This window comes from Leiobunum rupestre, chromosome 8, assembly GCF_980474605.1.
Source record: "Leiobunum rupestre chromosome 8, qqLeiRupe1.1.hap1, whole genome shotgun sequence".
NCBI classification, from domain to species: domain Eukaryota; kingdom Metazoa; phylum Arthropoda; class Arachnida; order Opiliones; family Sclerosomatidae; genus Leiobunum; species Leiobunum rupestre.
Genome location: NC_143391.1, coordinates 30197849 through 30211444, shown reverse-complemented (window position 1 = coordinate 30211444; position 13596 = coordinate 30197849). Strand labels below are relative to the sequence as shown.

Here is a 13596-nt window from a genome sequence, read left to right as displayed (position 1 = left end):
GTGACGGTGATTGTATATGATTTAAAAAATCCTCGTTTTAGTCGCTTGCAAAAAAATCCTTGTTTAGACTTTCCGCGTTTTCATAGAAAATGGTTTTTGCAACGTATTTCTGATTTAAATTAATGTATCGTAAGTATGAGAAACTCGAATTAACATTTAATTGGTTAATAAATAGCTTTAATTACTCTCAAATTCGAATAATTTCATTTTTCCTCGTTTTACTATATTCCTCGATTTAGCCACCAAATGTTATAATTACAAATTTCTGATTTATATTTAAAGTATCGTAGGTACGAGAACACAAATTTATAATTTAACGGCTTCATAAACACCCTTAATTACTGGAATATTATCGTGATTTAATTTTCCGTGGTTTGTACATTTGAAGGAAAACACTCAGCCGCCGGACGACTAGCGGCATCTATCGCACGACGTGACGGCGATTGTATATGATTTAAAAAATCCTCGTTTTAGTCGCTTGCAAAAATTCCTCGTTTTACTATATTCCTCGATTTAGCAGCCAAATGTTATAATTACAATTTTCTGATTTTATATTTAAATTATTGTGGGTAAAATTTGCATATATAAATACCCTTAATTACACGAAAATTATAGTAATTTAATTTTTCCGTCGTTTGTTTATCGCACGGCAAAAATTCCTCGTGTATCATTATCCGCGGTTTACTTGCTGGGCGCAGTGTGACCAAGCCCTCATACTACTATTTGGTAGATTTCCTTCAATTTCCTCGTTTTCCTCGTTTTCCGGGTTTTCCACGTTTTCCTTGTTTTAGTCGTACCATGGAGGAAGCACGTGACTGATACTGCGTTCAGTCAATAGGAGCGGACATCTCCATAGAAGAGGAGGGGTTCAAAAATCAAGTGGCTCTGTCGAACGGCGGAGACACGAACTGAGTCTAAGCGGACGAATTTTCGTGAAAATTGTTTTTACTCCCTAATGCCATAAGTTAATGATACCTCTAAGTACACAAATAAGCCCTTTCAAGGTGGAATTTGTTTTCCTAACTGTGTTGCAATTCGGAGACTTTTTAATAATTTTAGTGTTTGTACTCAACTTTGAATTTTTCATATGATTTTTAGTAAGTTTCCAGGTTTTATTTAAGACTACTTTCATAATTTTCCCTTAATTATTTCGCTCGTAATCTACTTTTAAAATGACGAAAATTTTAAGGCGAGGAAATGAATTCCCCGCCTTTGGGACCTGTATTTGTTCTAGGCCTCGGTATTGCGCAATGATTTTTAAATTCCAAACATTAAAACCGAGGCCTAGCATAAATACAGGTCCCCAAGGCGGGGAATTCATTTCCTCGCCTTAAAATTTTCGTCGATTTTAAAAGTAGATTACGAGCGAAATAATTAAGGGAAAATTATGAAAGTAGTCTTAAATAAAACCTGGAAACTTACTAAAAATCATATGAAAAATTCAAAGTTGAGTACAAACACTAAAATTATTAAAAAGTCTCCGAATTGCAACACAGTTAGGAAAACAAATTCCCGTAGGAAAAGCATTAGCATAAGCATAAGTTAATGATTAACTTATGGCATTAGGGAGAAAAAACAATTTTCACGAAAATTCATCCGCTTAGACTCAGTTCGTGTCTCCGCCGTTCGACAGAGCAAAGATAATTTAAACTCATACCCTAGATTCGAATACTGAGAGCTTTCCCATTGACGGTTTCGTTACGAAGCGTTTACCCTTTTCCGGCACGTGACCTCAGAAAAATCGGGCTCCATCGGTTGTGGCACGGCCAACTTCGATCACGCGCTGCCGCGCTATATATAGCGTGGCAGCGCGTGATCGAAGTTGGCCGTGGTTGCGGTAAGGCGCAAACCATGAAGCGAATTTTTTCTGAGTTCCGGCGGGAAGTGGGTAAACGCTATCGGCAACGCGCGAGAGAGTGATTTCGAATCTAGGGTACGAGTTTAAATTATCTTTGGACAGAGCCACTTGATTTTTGAACCCCTCCTCTTCTATGGAGATGTCCGCTCCTATTGACTGAACGCAGTATCAGTCACGTGCTTCCTCCATGGTCGTACCCTTCCAAATTTGCCAATATCTATTCATATGTAGCACCAAAAGTCTGATAAGACTTCATACTTTTGGTAGCACGTGTCGATTAGCTATAATTGCTGACGCTTCTCTTAAAATCTGAAGAGTAAATTAAAATGAGGGCTGCGAACTATAAAAATGGGCCACCCGAAAATATTTTTATCGATGATACCCAAATTCCAACATTAAGAGAGGGTGAAGTTTTGGTCAGAGTTATTGCCAGTGCTATTAATCGAGCTGATACATTACAAGTGTGTTTTTACTTTTGATATAATTCATAATTAGACAAAGGGTAATATCAAATTTTGCATACAGCGTCAAGGAAAATATGACCCTCCTCCTGGAGAAAGTGAAATTCTTGGTTTGGAGGCTGCTGGATTTATTCATGAGCTTGGGCCGGAATGTGTTTGTCCTTGGAAAATTGGGGATAGGGTAATGGCATTGTTATCGGGTGGAGGTATATGTTATTTTCCAAAAGGCTAAAATTATTAGTAAATTATTAACTAAACTTACTAACTTAGGTAATGCGGAATACGTTGCAGTTTATGAAGGCCATCTTATGCCAGTGCCATCAAATTTGTCATTAATTGAAGCAGCTTCTATTCCTGAAACATGGCTTACTGCCTACCAAATTTTGCATCTTGTTGGTAAATTAACTTAAACAGCTCTAATTGAATAACTGTACTAAAAAACATGGCTGTGACATCTTCTAAAGGAAGAGTTTGTACTGGAGACTATGTCCTAATTCACGCTGGGGGCAGTGGTGTAGCTGCTGCAGCCATTCAGCTCTGTCTTTTGATAAATGCAAAACCTATTGTTACGGCTGGTTCCCAAGAAAAAATTGATTTTGCTAAATCATTAGGTGCTCTAGAAGGAATTAATTATAAAGAGAAAAAATTTGGAGAAGAAATAAAGGCCATAACTAATGGTATCTCATGAATATGCTGTTTGTATATACTTAAAATGTTATGTCTAACTTCTCAGTTTCTCCTAAAACTATAGGCATAGGGGCAAATGTTATCTTAGATTGTATTGGTGGATCATTTTGCGATGAAAATCTTAAAGCAATAGCTATGGAGGGAAGTTGGGTGTTCTATGGTTCTATGGGTGGTACAGATGTTACTGCTGGTTTTATACGACAAGTTATGGCAAAGAGATTGAAAATTTATGGAACCACACTCAGAACTAGATGCAAAGAGGTTAAAACATATCAATATTTTTTTATACTTTTATACCACAAATTAAGGTTCTAATCCCTTAATTTACTTTTCAGTACAAAGCTAAACTAATAAAAGATTTTTCCTTGAATGCCCTCTCAAAATTCGAGGACAAAAATAAGTTGCGGCCAATAATAGATTCAATATTTCCTCTTGGAAAGCTTGGAGAAGCTCATAAAAGAATGGAAGATAATAAAAATATTGGGAAAATTGTACTTCAGATACAGAGTGAAGATACGCCTATCTCTGTTACAGAAGAATATTAATAAGTTTATACATTTACTATGAACAATTTGTTATACATAATTCTTTAAACAGTGATAAAAATGCAAATGTCTCCTTGAACTTTATTTGTTCATTCCACTTAATGGGTAAATTTACATCAAAACATTTGGGGCTACAACGTTGTAGCATTTACAACTTTAGTTCAACTCCCAATATTTACAAAGTACCAAAAGGTTTTGTACAAATTGCAAGCTGCAAAAACTTAGCCTAGTGTAATAATTCTGAGCATATCAATGGCAAAAGCCATTTCTCAATGCTTATTGAAATGTCAATTTAGAAACATTAAAGGTAAATTATATTTGCCATCATATAATGTTAGTTTTGTTAATATAAAACAATATATTACCCCCAGATTTCAAAGTGTGATAAATAACTCCAGACAAACTCTCTTAATTAAAGAATAGCACCTATTTAAAAAAAAACCATGGAAACAATACTAAAAACAACTACTTCTATCAAATGAAAGTTAGTTGATTTTAATTATCTGTAAATTATAACGCACTGTTTTCAACTGATGGTTTAAAGGCTGTTAGCATGAAACAGAACATGAACCTAATCACAAAGTTTGTATTTTAAATAACTGTATTCATGACTATTAAAATTTCTTATATCTTTGTCAAGTAAAAGCTGTAATTATACAATATAATACATGTTGTGAACAGTTATTGAAATTAAAATTAGAAGTTAATCTCAAATAAAATATGATAATTAGATTTCTTTTTAAAAAACCCAAATAAGTACCTAAAAATTTAGTATTTTTTAAAATAAAGGTTAAAGCAGGTACAAATTACATTGTTCTATTAGAAAGACATTTTGGTACCCAAGTAGTGGACATTGATCCCATTTAGACTTTAACCTCATTAAAATTATTATGAACTAAAAAAATAAAATATAAATTTGCTTAAAAAAATTACAGTCCCGGAATAAAATTAGCATTTTTCCCCATACCTATTTGTAATTAACATATATGGTTTAAATGTTTATTACTCTTAATCAATAGGCATATTTTAGTTTATAGAATATTTTGAAGTAAGATTTGGGTTTAGGTAAATAAGTAGAGTTATTTTTAAGATCATGATTGGTGAAGCTTATGGATACGTCAAATTTGGATTTGAAAATCTTATTTCGATTTATTCTTGGCAAATATCTATAATTGAAATTAATTTTAGAAATCATTATTTTGGAACTATAAACCTTAAAATGAAAGCGCCACTGTTTCTCAATGCTAGCAGTCGAAACTCCATACCACAGAGGCACCATGGTTACAAAATTAAAACAACATTAATTAGGTATAGTGAACTATTAGGCACAGCCATTACCGTTTAATTTCTACTTTCAAGTCTGAAAAAAAAAACCAAGACTAGTGATACGAGAAAAAAAATAAGGGAGAATCACAGTTTTGGAAAAAATGATAGCCAACAAACTGGAGGGGTCTATTTCACTTTTGTCATATTGAATTTTTTTGCTACTACGATTGGCACTTTTCCCTATGAATTACGCAAAAATCCCACATATGGACGCAACTCAGCTTTCTTATTTACGAATTCACAATCTGCTCTAAAGTAATACTGAATACATATTATTTGTTTTTGTTGTTGGTTAGATAGCATCACAGCACCTTTAAGGCAAGTTTTTTTCTCTTCACGAACTGTTTCTCTCAACACAGAAATTAGCAACGTGGCAAACAAAACGGAAGACAATGTCATTGATTGCACGTGCCAGGTTTTAAGGGTTTCAACTCGATTTTGTACAAACGAGTACCAACAGTACAAAGCGTTTTGTTATTTCTTTTTAACTTTGATATTTAAAAGCAAATGCTATATGCCCACTAAACTGTACTTTGTTTCACCAAGGAAAGTGTGCTACCTGCGTTGAAAATGTCAGTTTCATGATCATGTGGCACTGAATGAGAAGAGTTTGTTGACTGATTAGCGCTTCGTGTCTCATTGATCATTGGAGCTACAACCGCAACAGGGTTGCGAAGCTCTGTACCTAAAGGAAAGGGAAAATATTATTCAATGGAATGGAATATAACTGGCATAAAAAATGTGTACTGAATAATGAAGGCTCTAGACCTACCAAACATTGCACAAATTGCTATTTTACAAAAGAGTCAATTCAGCAGCATTGTAAAAAAATGCATGAAATGTAAATTTTTATTATTTAGAAATGCGCTTATCATAAAAGATTCAATAATTTACTCCAAACCATTTCAAAACAATAAAATTGTCAACAATTGAGTAAAAAAATTAGGGGTTCAAATAGTGGTAAAACCTATCAAATTAACCCACAGAGGTTTCAAAAACATACCTTGTAACAGCCTAACTAATTCTAAAATAATTGGGATGTTAAAAGTAAACCCATTCTATATTCTGTGCAAGTCAAAATTCTCTCTAGTCATGCGTGACAAGACCAAGTTGAATAGAATTTAAACTAGTCATGCTTAATAAGTGCTTGCATGGACTGGTGGAGATAGAGAAATACTTACATTTCACTTCCAGTACTATGGAAGGAACAAACATTATCGACCTAAAATCAGAGATGACCCCTGAACTTTTTAAAGTAAATTTTGATAGGAAGGTTAACACTAGGCTGATGAGCTCGTATCAAGAGTCCAAAATGGTTGACAATGTATTATGGGCCGTTATAAAAATAATATCGCACAAATATAAGTGTCATAAAACATTACGTTAAATATACTGGTGCCAGAACAAATGAAGAATTGAAATTATAAACAATTTCTTAAAAAAAAAATTCCATATTACAATCAAATACGTAAAGGGACATGCTTGGAATACGTGCTGAACAATATTTCTAGGTCAAATTGCTATCATAATTATTTATACAAATTCAATTTTTTCATAAATGCTGGCATCAGGTTAAATCAACTGAAATATATGTGTAACACAGCTACTCGAACATATATATACGGGTACATCCAACACAGGAATTTAGATTTTAGAACTAGAAAATACAACCCTTTATTTACGTTAAGTTTGCATTGATTGCGAGGGAAGCCCAATCATCAGTGAAACCAAATTGAAAAGAATTCAAAACTTACCATGATGACCAGGGTGATTTTGGTACGATATATCCCTGACCATAGCGTGATAACTACCATTCGTAGCTATATTTGTAGTAGCTGGTGGTCTAGCTGGAATTAAAGGCTCCACAGGTATAATTGTAGAATTACTATTTGAGTTTTGCTGTAAATAAAATTATAAAAAAAAATACACAAACTAAATTTTATTGAATCTAAACAAAAAAATTACGAACTTTTGGTGGCGCAATTCGAACAGTACCATAGTTGCCTCTGGGTACTCCTTGACCTTCAGGTACCACTAAACCTCTCCTGTCAATCAGGCTGCAAAAACAAAGGCGTCAAATAACTCATTCCTAAAAATGGCTAAACAAAATTCTTAGATTACCTGGGAGGCGTGGGCCCGCAGAGAACTGACAAACAGTTCATAAATACAGATCCGTGACTATAAGGGTTAAACGTCTCTTGACCTCGTCTAGAGGAAAAAGATCCTTTAATCTGTTAAAAAAAAATTGATTTTTTTCACCTGACAAGTGCCAAATGGAACCTAAAAACTTACATCTTCATTGGTTGTTTGGTTGGAAGTTGTTAAATATGTATGAAAGCCAGCTAGACCTAGAATTGACCACACTGAGAAGAAGCAAATAACTCCTTCAATCACAGTGCATTTGCAGGTTAAGGAAGTAAACCAAAAAAAAAACTGTTTATTTAAAATTTTCTTAAAAGGATATCTAGCGGGAGAATCCTTAACTGCTTCAAGAAAACTTTGGCGCTCCTGAGATACTAATAACAAAATTTACTTAAAATGTAAAAAGTAATTTCAACAAACAAAATAATTATTGAAAACTTACGCATTACTAAGTGAGTTATGACACATACGAATATGAAGACGCATAGAAATGCCAATGACATTATAAACATATAGAAATAACGATAATTGCGCTTGCCAACACAATTTCCAACCCAAGGGCAATGATGATCAAAACGCTCTAAATACAATTATAAATCTTCATTTGAGATTATGAATGGAGACAACTCGTTTGAAAATGAATAACTTCAAAAATGATTTTGGCTCACCTACGCAATTGTCACAAAGACTACAATGAGATGCCCTTGGTGGGCGAAAGATTTTGCAAGTAAAACAATATTTTAGTTTTACAGTTTGTCCTCTAATAACTATTTCTTTTGTCCTGGGAGGAGGACGCAAAGTTGGTGAACTAGATCCGTTTGGAACTTCTGTTAATTATTAAATATATAAATAATTATTGTCATTGTGAATAAAATAAAAGTTTAAAAATTAAATGCAAAAGTAATGTGAAAGTTAAATTATGGCTATATTTGTACCAATTTGTTTCTCTATATCTGCTGCTTCATCTGGTGATGCTCGCGGAATGATTCCTGGATCACTGAAACTAGTCCTTAACAATGTGGATAGTGAAAAAAGAAATAACACAGCAGAAGTTACGGGCACTACGGGATGAGTGTTGTACCAGAGAAACTGGCAACTGAAAAAATTGCACAAAAGTATTTTAAGCAAACTCAATAAAACTACCTTACACTGCAATACTTACTCAAACACGAAGAAAAGGGAGCAAGTTACAACAATAAGGCCAACAGTAAAGTAAAATACTCCTGTTTGTTTGGCCATCATAATCCTGCCATCGCAGTAGAATTTGTTGCGACCCGGAAAAGTTTGCCATTTTTTCGTCACGTGTGGCATTTTACTTTCCACCTTGGACGGTGACTCCCCAACAACTTTAGAATAATTTTTTTCTTTTATCATGGGTTGGAAAATTCCATTACATATCTGTGACACCAGAAAGTTTTAGATGCTTTAAAAAATCAACCAAGATTTGTAGCGATGCCTTTCTATAAGGGAAGATTCTTCAATATAAATACCCAAACTGAAAATGTAAACCATTTTGAAAAAGGCAATTTAAGTCAACTTTTCTAAATAAATATCAATGTTTACTGCCTACGTTAGCCTGAATTTATTTATCTGATTGCAGGTGTCTTATGAAAAGTTAGAAGGAACTTGTTTAAATATGTTTAAATAACAAATGTATGTTATTAGAAGAACACTTTAAAATATTTCTATGTATTAGACAGCCATAACATTCCCTTTGTGGGGCACTTACTCCCCTATCCAAAACTATATCGTCATGCTCCCGCCCCCCAAGAGGCAACTGAAATGCCACGTACATTCTTCTGGGTTTTTGTCTCGCAACGCGAAAGCACTCCTTCCTGCCATCCTCTGTCCGCGCCTGGAACTCCTTATCTGAACCCCTGAAAGTCCTCCCACAGCGTGCTCAGTTTCGGAAAGCGCTCGCTGCGTACTTTAAAGTGCATGACTAAAATCCCCCCTGTCTTGACGTGATGGGTCTATGACCCTTTGGAAAAAAGTGAACTAAAGAACTGAATTATAATTATGAAATTCCTGAAATTGGACAACCAAAGGTATTTCATCCACCCTCCTATATCATGTAACACAATTATTAAAGATATAAGGTCATGAATCATTATGTGATATGTTCTTCAAAGATCTAATGAATCTTCAAGAATGTAACGCCAATGAGTCAAGACTCATCATCATTATGACATTAAAACCCCCAATAATCATTCTTTTCACAAGTCTGTCATGCCCAGAAGCACGCCCCACAAAGAAAAAATATTTCAAAAAACACTTTTTCTAGCATAGGCTTAGTTGTAAGTGGCAATAAAGAAGAAAATATTATACTGCCTTGCCTTTTGAAATTTTCGAAAAGTTTATAACTGATCATGTTTATCACGGTAAAAGTAATATTCCTTGAAAAACACTCATTATCGTTTTCATTACAAATAGAAAGCCGAATAAAAAAGGTAAAGACGTGATTACAGAGCCAAGCAATGGATGAAATTCAAAGAATATGGCTCTTACTTAACTCAGAAGGTGGCGCTAAAATTTTACTAATTGTGAGGTCAATGTTTTTTTTACCGCGAAATTTGAAATTGAAAAACGGTATGCGTAAAACAAATGTGGGTATTATCTTATTCTTAGGCTTATTTATTATGAAATTATATTTAGTAGCATATTTTGAGTTTAATTTCATTACATTTATGTTTGTTTAAAGGTAAAGTCCAGGTTGGGTAAAACTTGGGTCTATTTGAAAGATCATGTTTAAATATACTCAAAAATATCAGTCGTAAAATTGTATCTTTTTTTAATGACGAGAAATTAATTTTTAAACGAGCCAAATTTACCGCCAAGCGAGCTGCCATTTTCTTTCGCCTTCCCATGGCGGAATGGCGCGTGATTTGAAGTTGAGTGATACGTTGCTTGCTCCCTAATTATCTTCGTTTTAGTGTTATTTAGTGAGGTTTTTGTAATTTATTTGTTGAGAGAGTTTCCTGATACGTCCATTTTTCTTTTACTCTGAACAAAAAGGTGTTTTTCTTGGTTTTAAAAAAGTTTTCGATAGTTCTGTTAGTTAGGCTTAGCGGAGTTACCGCTGTAGCGAAGGAAGAGCGGCCCGTGCCAAAAGCACGGGCTAAGAGGCGCCATCCTGCAGTGGTAGGGTATTAGGCTTAGTCTTAGGTTGTTGTTGTCTTTATATCTTGCAAATAAAGGGCGAAAATGAATTCGAGTAAAGCGGACGTAACAAATGAGGACTTGTGCTATCTATGCAAAGAGGAAGATGCTCCTAAAAATAAGGGCACGGGGAAACCGAATACATGGATTGATTGTAGGCTTTGTAAGCAGTGGTTTCATGTGGAATGTGTGGAGCTGCGCATAGGGGATGCCCGTCGGCTAAAGGATATGTGGGAATGCAGTAACTGTTTCAAGAAGGATTGCTCGGTATATAGTCAAGGGCCCTTAGTGGCTATTCGATCGGTGGCAACCCGTTCCCTAAGCCAAAGTCAGCTTAATCAAAGTCTAGTGAAGGAGCAGTTGCAAGAGCTACCATCTGCGATTCACTCCGGGATTGTGGTTGGAACTAGCGGCGATCTGATTTTGGGTGGAACTAAAGATACTCTTGCTCTGGGGGCTATGTTCTCTAGTCTGGAGTCTTTGATTGTCTCAAAGTTTTCCATCATGGAAGAGCGGTTGACGGATGTACAATCTATCTTTTTGTGTGAACTGGATAGACGTGATTTGGTTAACAGAGAACGTTTCGAAACCATGGAAAAACGACAGACTGACCAGGAGGACTATATCAGCGGTCTAAAATTACAGGTGGAAGCTGTTGCAATTACAATGCAGGAACGTGAAAACGAATCCAAGGCAATGCGTGACTCGATTTCGGCTCTCTCGGGACAAGTTGATACGCTAAAGGGTCAGACTATGAAATTTAAAGACTCTGACACTGCTCTTGTTTCCAAGGAAAGTGATGTTGTGGATGATCTAGCTACTAATTTAGTCGCCTTTGGTGTGGCATTTGATGATCTGGACTCACCTAGTGGTGCTGAAAATTGGCTTCGGAAAAATTTGGGGATTGATGAAACTGTTCATTTCAGTGTCAAATCGTGTCAACGCTTTGGTAGAAGAGAGGATAAAAAAGACAAACCGGTGTTGATCTGCTTGGACAGTGCTGAAAGTAGAAAGTCCATACTTCTTGTCGCCAATAGGTTGAGAAACCATCAAGTACCGGAGTATAGTCGCGTTAGACTAGCGCCCGATCGCTCTAGGGAGGAAAGAACATTATCCGAATTTCAGAGGTGGCGAAAAAACCGTTTCCAAACTAACAGAGCTGTCGGCAACCTCAAGGTGGGTGATGGAAAAAACTTGACTCCTGGCCTGCCTTCGGGGAATCAGGTTTAGGAATTCACGAAACCCCGATTTCCAATGTGGGATGCCGTTTGGCTACCCCAAAGACACGCGGGGGAATTCGTAAAAAATATAGACGTGTCCGATCTCTTTTGGCAAATAGTGTAAATAGTTCTTTAAAATTTGGTTTTCTTAATATGCAGGGGGCTTCCATACAAAAGTGGATGGAAATCGATTCAATTTTTAGTAACAAACAATTAAATTTTTTGTGCCTTTCTGAGACTCATTTGCGGGAGGGGAACCTTCCTCCTCCATTAAAGGGTCTCACATGGTTCGGTTTGAATCGTAAGGGTCGTGAGAAGAAAGGTGGAGGGTTGGGAGTTCTGTGCCGAGCTAGTGAATCTTGTAAACTTGTTAAGTCTTCTTCAGAGCATATTTGGTTTTCTCATGAACGGTTCCCGGATCTTGTCATAGCTCTAGTGTATTGTGCTACGGGTAAATGTAGTGGAGTTTACAATCATAAAATCTACGACTGTTTAGCTAAGGATATTGAGGAATTTCGGGCTAATGGTGTTCTTAGTTTTTGCATCGGCGGAGATATGAATGGACATCTTACTGAATTACCATAGGGAATTTGTTAGACAATTGTGTTGGTCGCACTACTAGAAGTAGTAGGAACAGTAAGTCTACCATAGACTACGTCCTCTTTAGTGCTAACGTTGTTGATAATGTTATGTCGATGGAAATTGACGAATCTGGATCAGATAGCCTTGGTAGTGACCATAACTTGATTTCCGTTTCACTTCAGCCTCGTTCCAACTTAAAAGCAAACAACGATCAACCAAAAACTGATTCAGTTCCTGACGGTGTACCAGTGAAGACATTCTGGGACTTCGATAACGAGACAACTCTAAAGGCTTACAGTGACGAAATGGAAGAGTGGGTGTCTACGCTAACTGCTCAACCCTCGTATGGTGATTTTGTGGAGGCTATGGAAGCAGCAGCGCGGAAAAACTTAATAAAAAAATCACCTAGTGTCATTTTGAAGAAAGGTATTGTGCCAAAGAAATGGTGGGATAAGGAAATTGCTGATGCCATTCGTGCCAGGAAAAGAGCGTGTAAGGATCATAGACAGGCGAAATCTCAGGGCTGCACGGTGGAAGTGGTGCTTACAAAGTGGGTCTATTATCTACAGAAGAAAAATGAAGCTAAAGAATTGATAAGAAAAAATATCCAACTTGTTAATAAACGTATTGAGAATGATATTATCAAGGCTGGCAAAGCGCAGGGGAAAAAGTTCTGGAGGTATATTTCTAAAATGCGACGTTTATCCTCCCAATATGATTCTGGATTAAAGGGTTTTCGGTCTAAGTCTGGTATTCTTCTGTATGAAAAATCCGTCATGCAAGCCCGAATTCAAGAATATATAGCCGACATGGAGGCAACGCTATTGAGTCGTCCTACTGTGACGGATAGCCAAGCGCACTCCGTGGTGAAAGTTCCAACTGTAACTCCAGCCGAACGCCTTAATGAACCATTCTTACTACCGGAGTTTTTGGCCGTTATTAAAAAATTACAACGGGGTAAAGCAGCTGAGATGGATGACCTCTACGGGGAACTAGTTCTGGCTCTTGGTTCTTCAGCTCTTCAATGTCTGTTGTCCATCTATAATGAAATCCGAAAGTCTGGCGATATTCCTAGTAGTTGGAAGGAGTGTCGAGTCAGCTTGATTCACAAGGGAAAAGGGAAGCCCGAAGATGATTTGGATTCCTATAGGCCGATAGCCGTTACTTCTATTATGTATAAGGTGTACGCAATTTTGTGGAAGGAACGTCTTGCTATTTATATGGAGTTGAATGGTTTTTTAAACGAGGCGCAATATGGGTTTCGACATGGTCGACGAATTGCTGATAATTTGTTCGTGTTAACACAACTTATTGAACTTTACCAATTAAAGAAGCGTCCGCTTTATTGCGGTTTCCTGGATCTACAGAAGGCCTATGATAGTGTTAGGTTACCCCAACTTTGGATGGCCTTGAAGAACATGGGAGTTGATTCTGATACGATAGACAGCATTGAGCGCTTGTATGCAGGAAGTAGTTGTGTCTATAAAGCGCAAGGAGTTAACACCACTCCTATGAAGACTTCTGTCGGCCTTCGTCAGGGTTGTCCGTTGCCCCCCCTACTGTTTGTTATCTACATAAATGGATTGGCTGATCGCCTGGAGTGGTCCCCTCATGGT

The 13596-nt window shown here is 36.4% G+C and overlaps 2 protein-coding genes across 4 annotated transcripts; one reads left to right on the top strand and one right to left on the bottom strand.

Annotated features, from left to right (window-relative positions):
* The first annotated feature begins 1873 nt into the window (after positions 1-1873).
* Positions 1874-3630, top strand: LOC149933109 (quinone oxidoreductase PIG3-like). The gene is made up of 6 exons (XM_090155262.1): positions 1874-2319; positions 2384-2525; positions 2590-2715; positions 2784-2996; positions 3071-3267; positions 3342-3630. Exons 1-6 carry the CDS (start codon positions 2185-2187, stop codon positions 3549-3551), a joined length of 1023 nt encoding a protein of 340 aa, XP_090011388.1. The 5' UTR covers positions 1874-2184; the 3' UTR covers positions 3552-3630.
* A 1044-nt stretch (positions 3631-4674) lies between these two features.
* On the bottom strand, positions 4675-9494 carry app (Palmitoyltransferase app). Of its 3 annotated transcripts, none has more exons than XM_090155259.1 (11): positions 9356-9494; positions 8182-8514; positions 7955-8115; positions 7688-7846; positions 7462-7599; positions 7342-7393; positions 7170-7272; positions 6999-7108; positions 6847-6934; positions 6632-6776; positions 4675-5562 (listed from the first exon to the last, which is right to left on the bottom strand). In XM_090155259.1, exons 2-11 carry the CDS (start codon positions 8391-8393, stop codon positions 5399-5401), a joined length of 1332 nt encoding a protein of 443 aa, XP_090011385.1. In that variant the 5' UTR covers positions 8394-8514; positions 9356-9494; the 3' UTR covers positions 4675-5398. The 3 variants fall into 3 exon arrangements, with proteins under 3 accessions (XP_090011385.1, XP_090011386.1, XP_090011387.1); XM_090155260.1 differs by having other exon boundaries at positions 8182-8417; positions 9356-9475; XM_090155261.1 differs by lacking the exon at positions 9356-9494 and adding an exon at positions 8813-9323 and having other exon boundaries at positions 8182-8417.
* Between the last annotated feature and the right edge of the window lie 4102 nt (positions 9495-13596).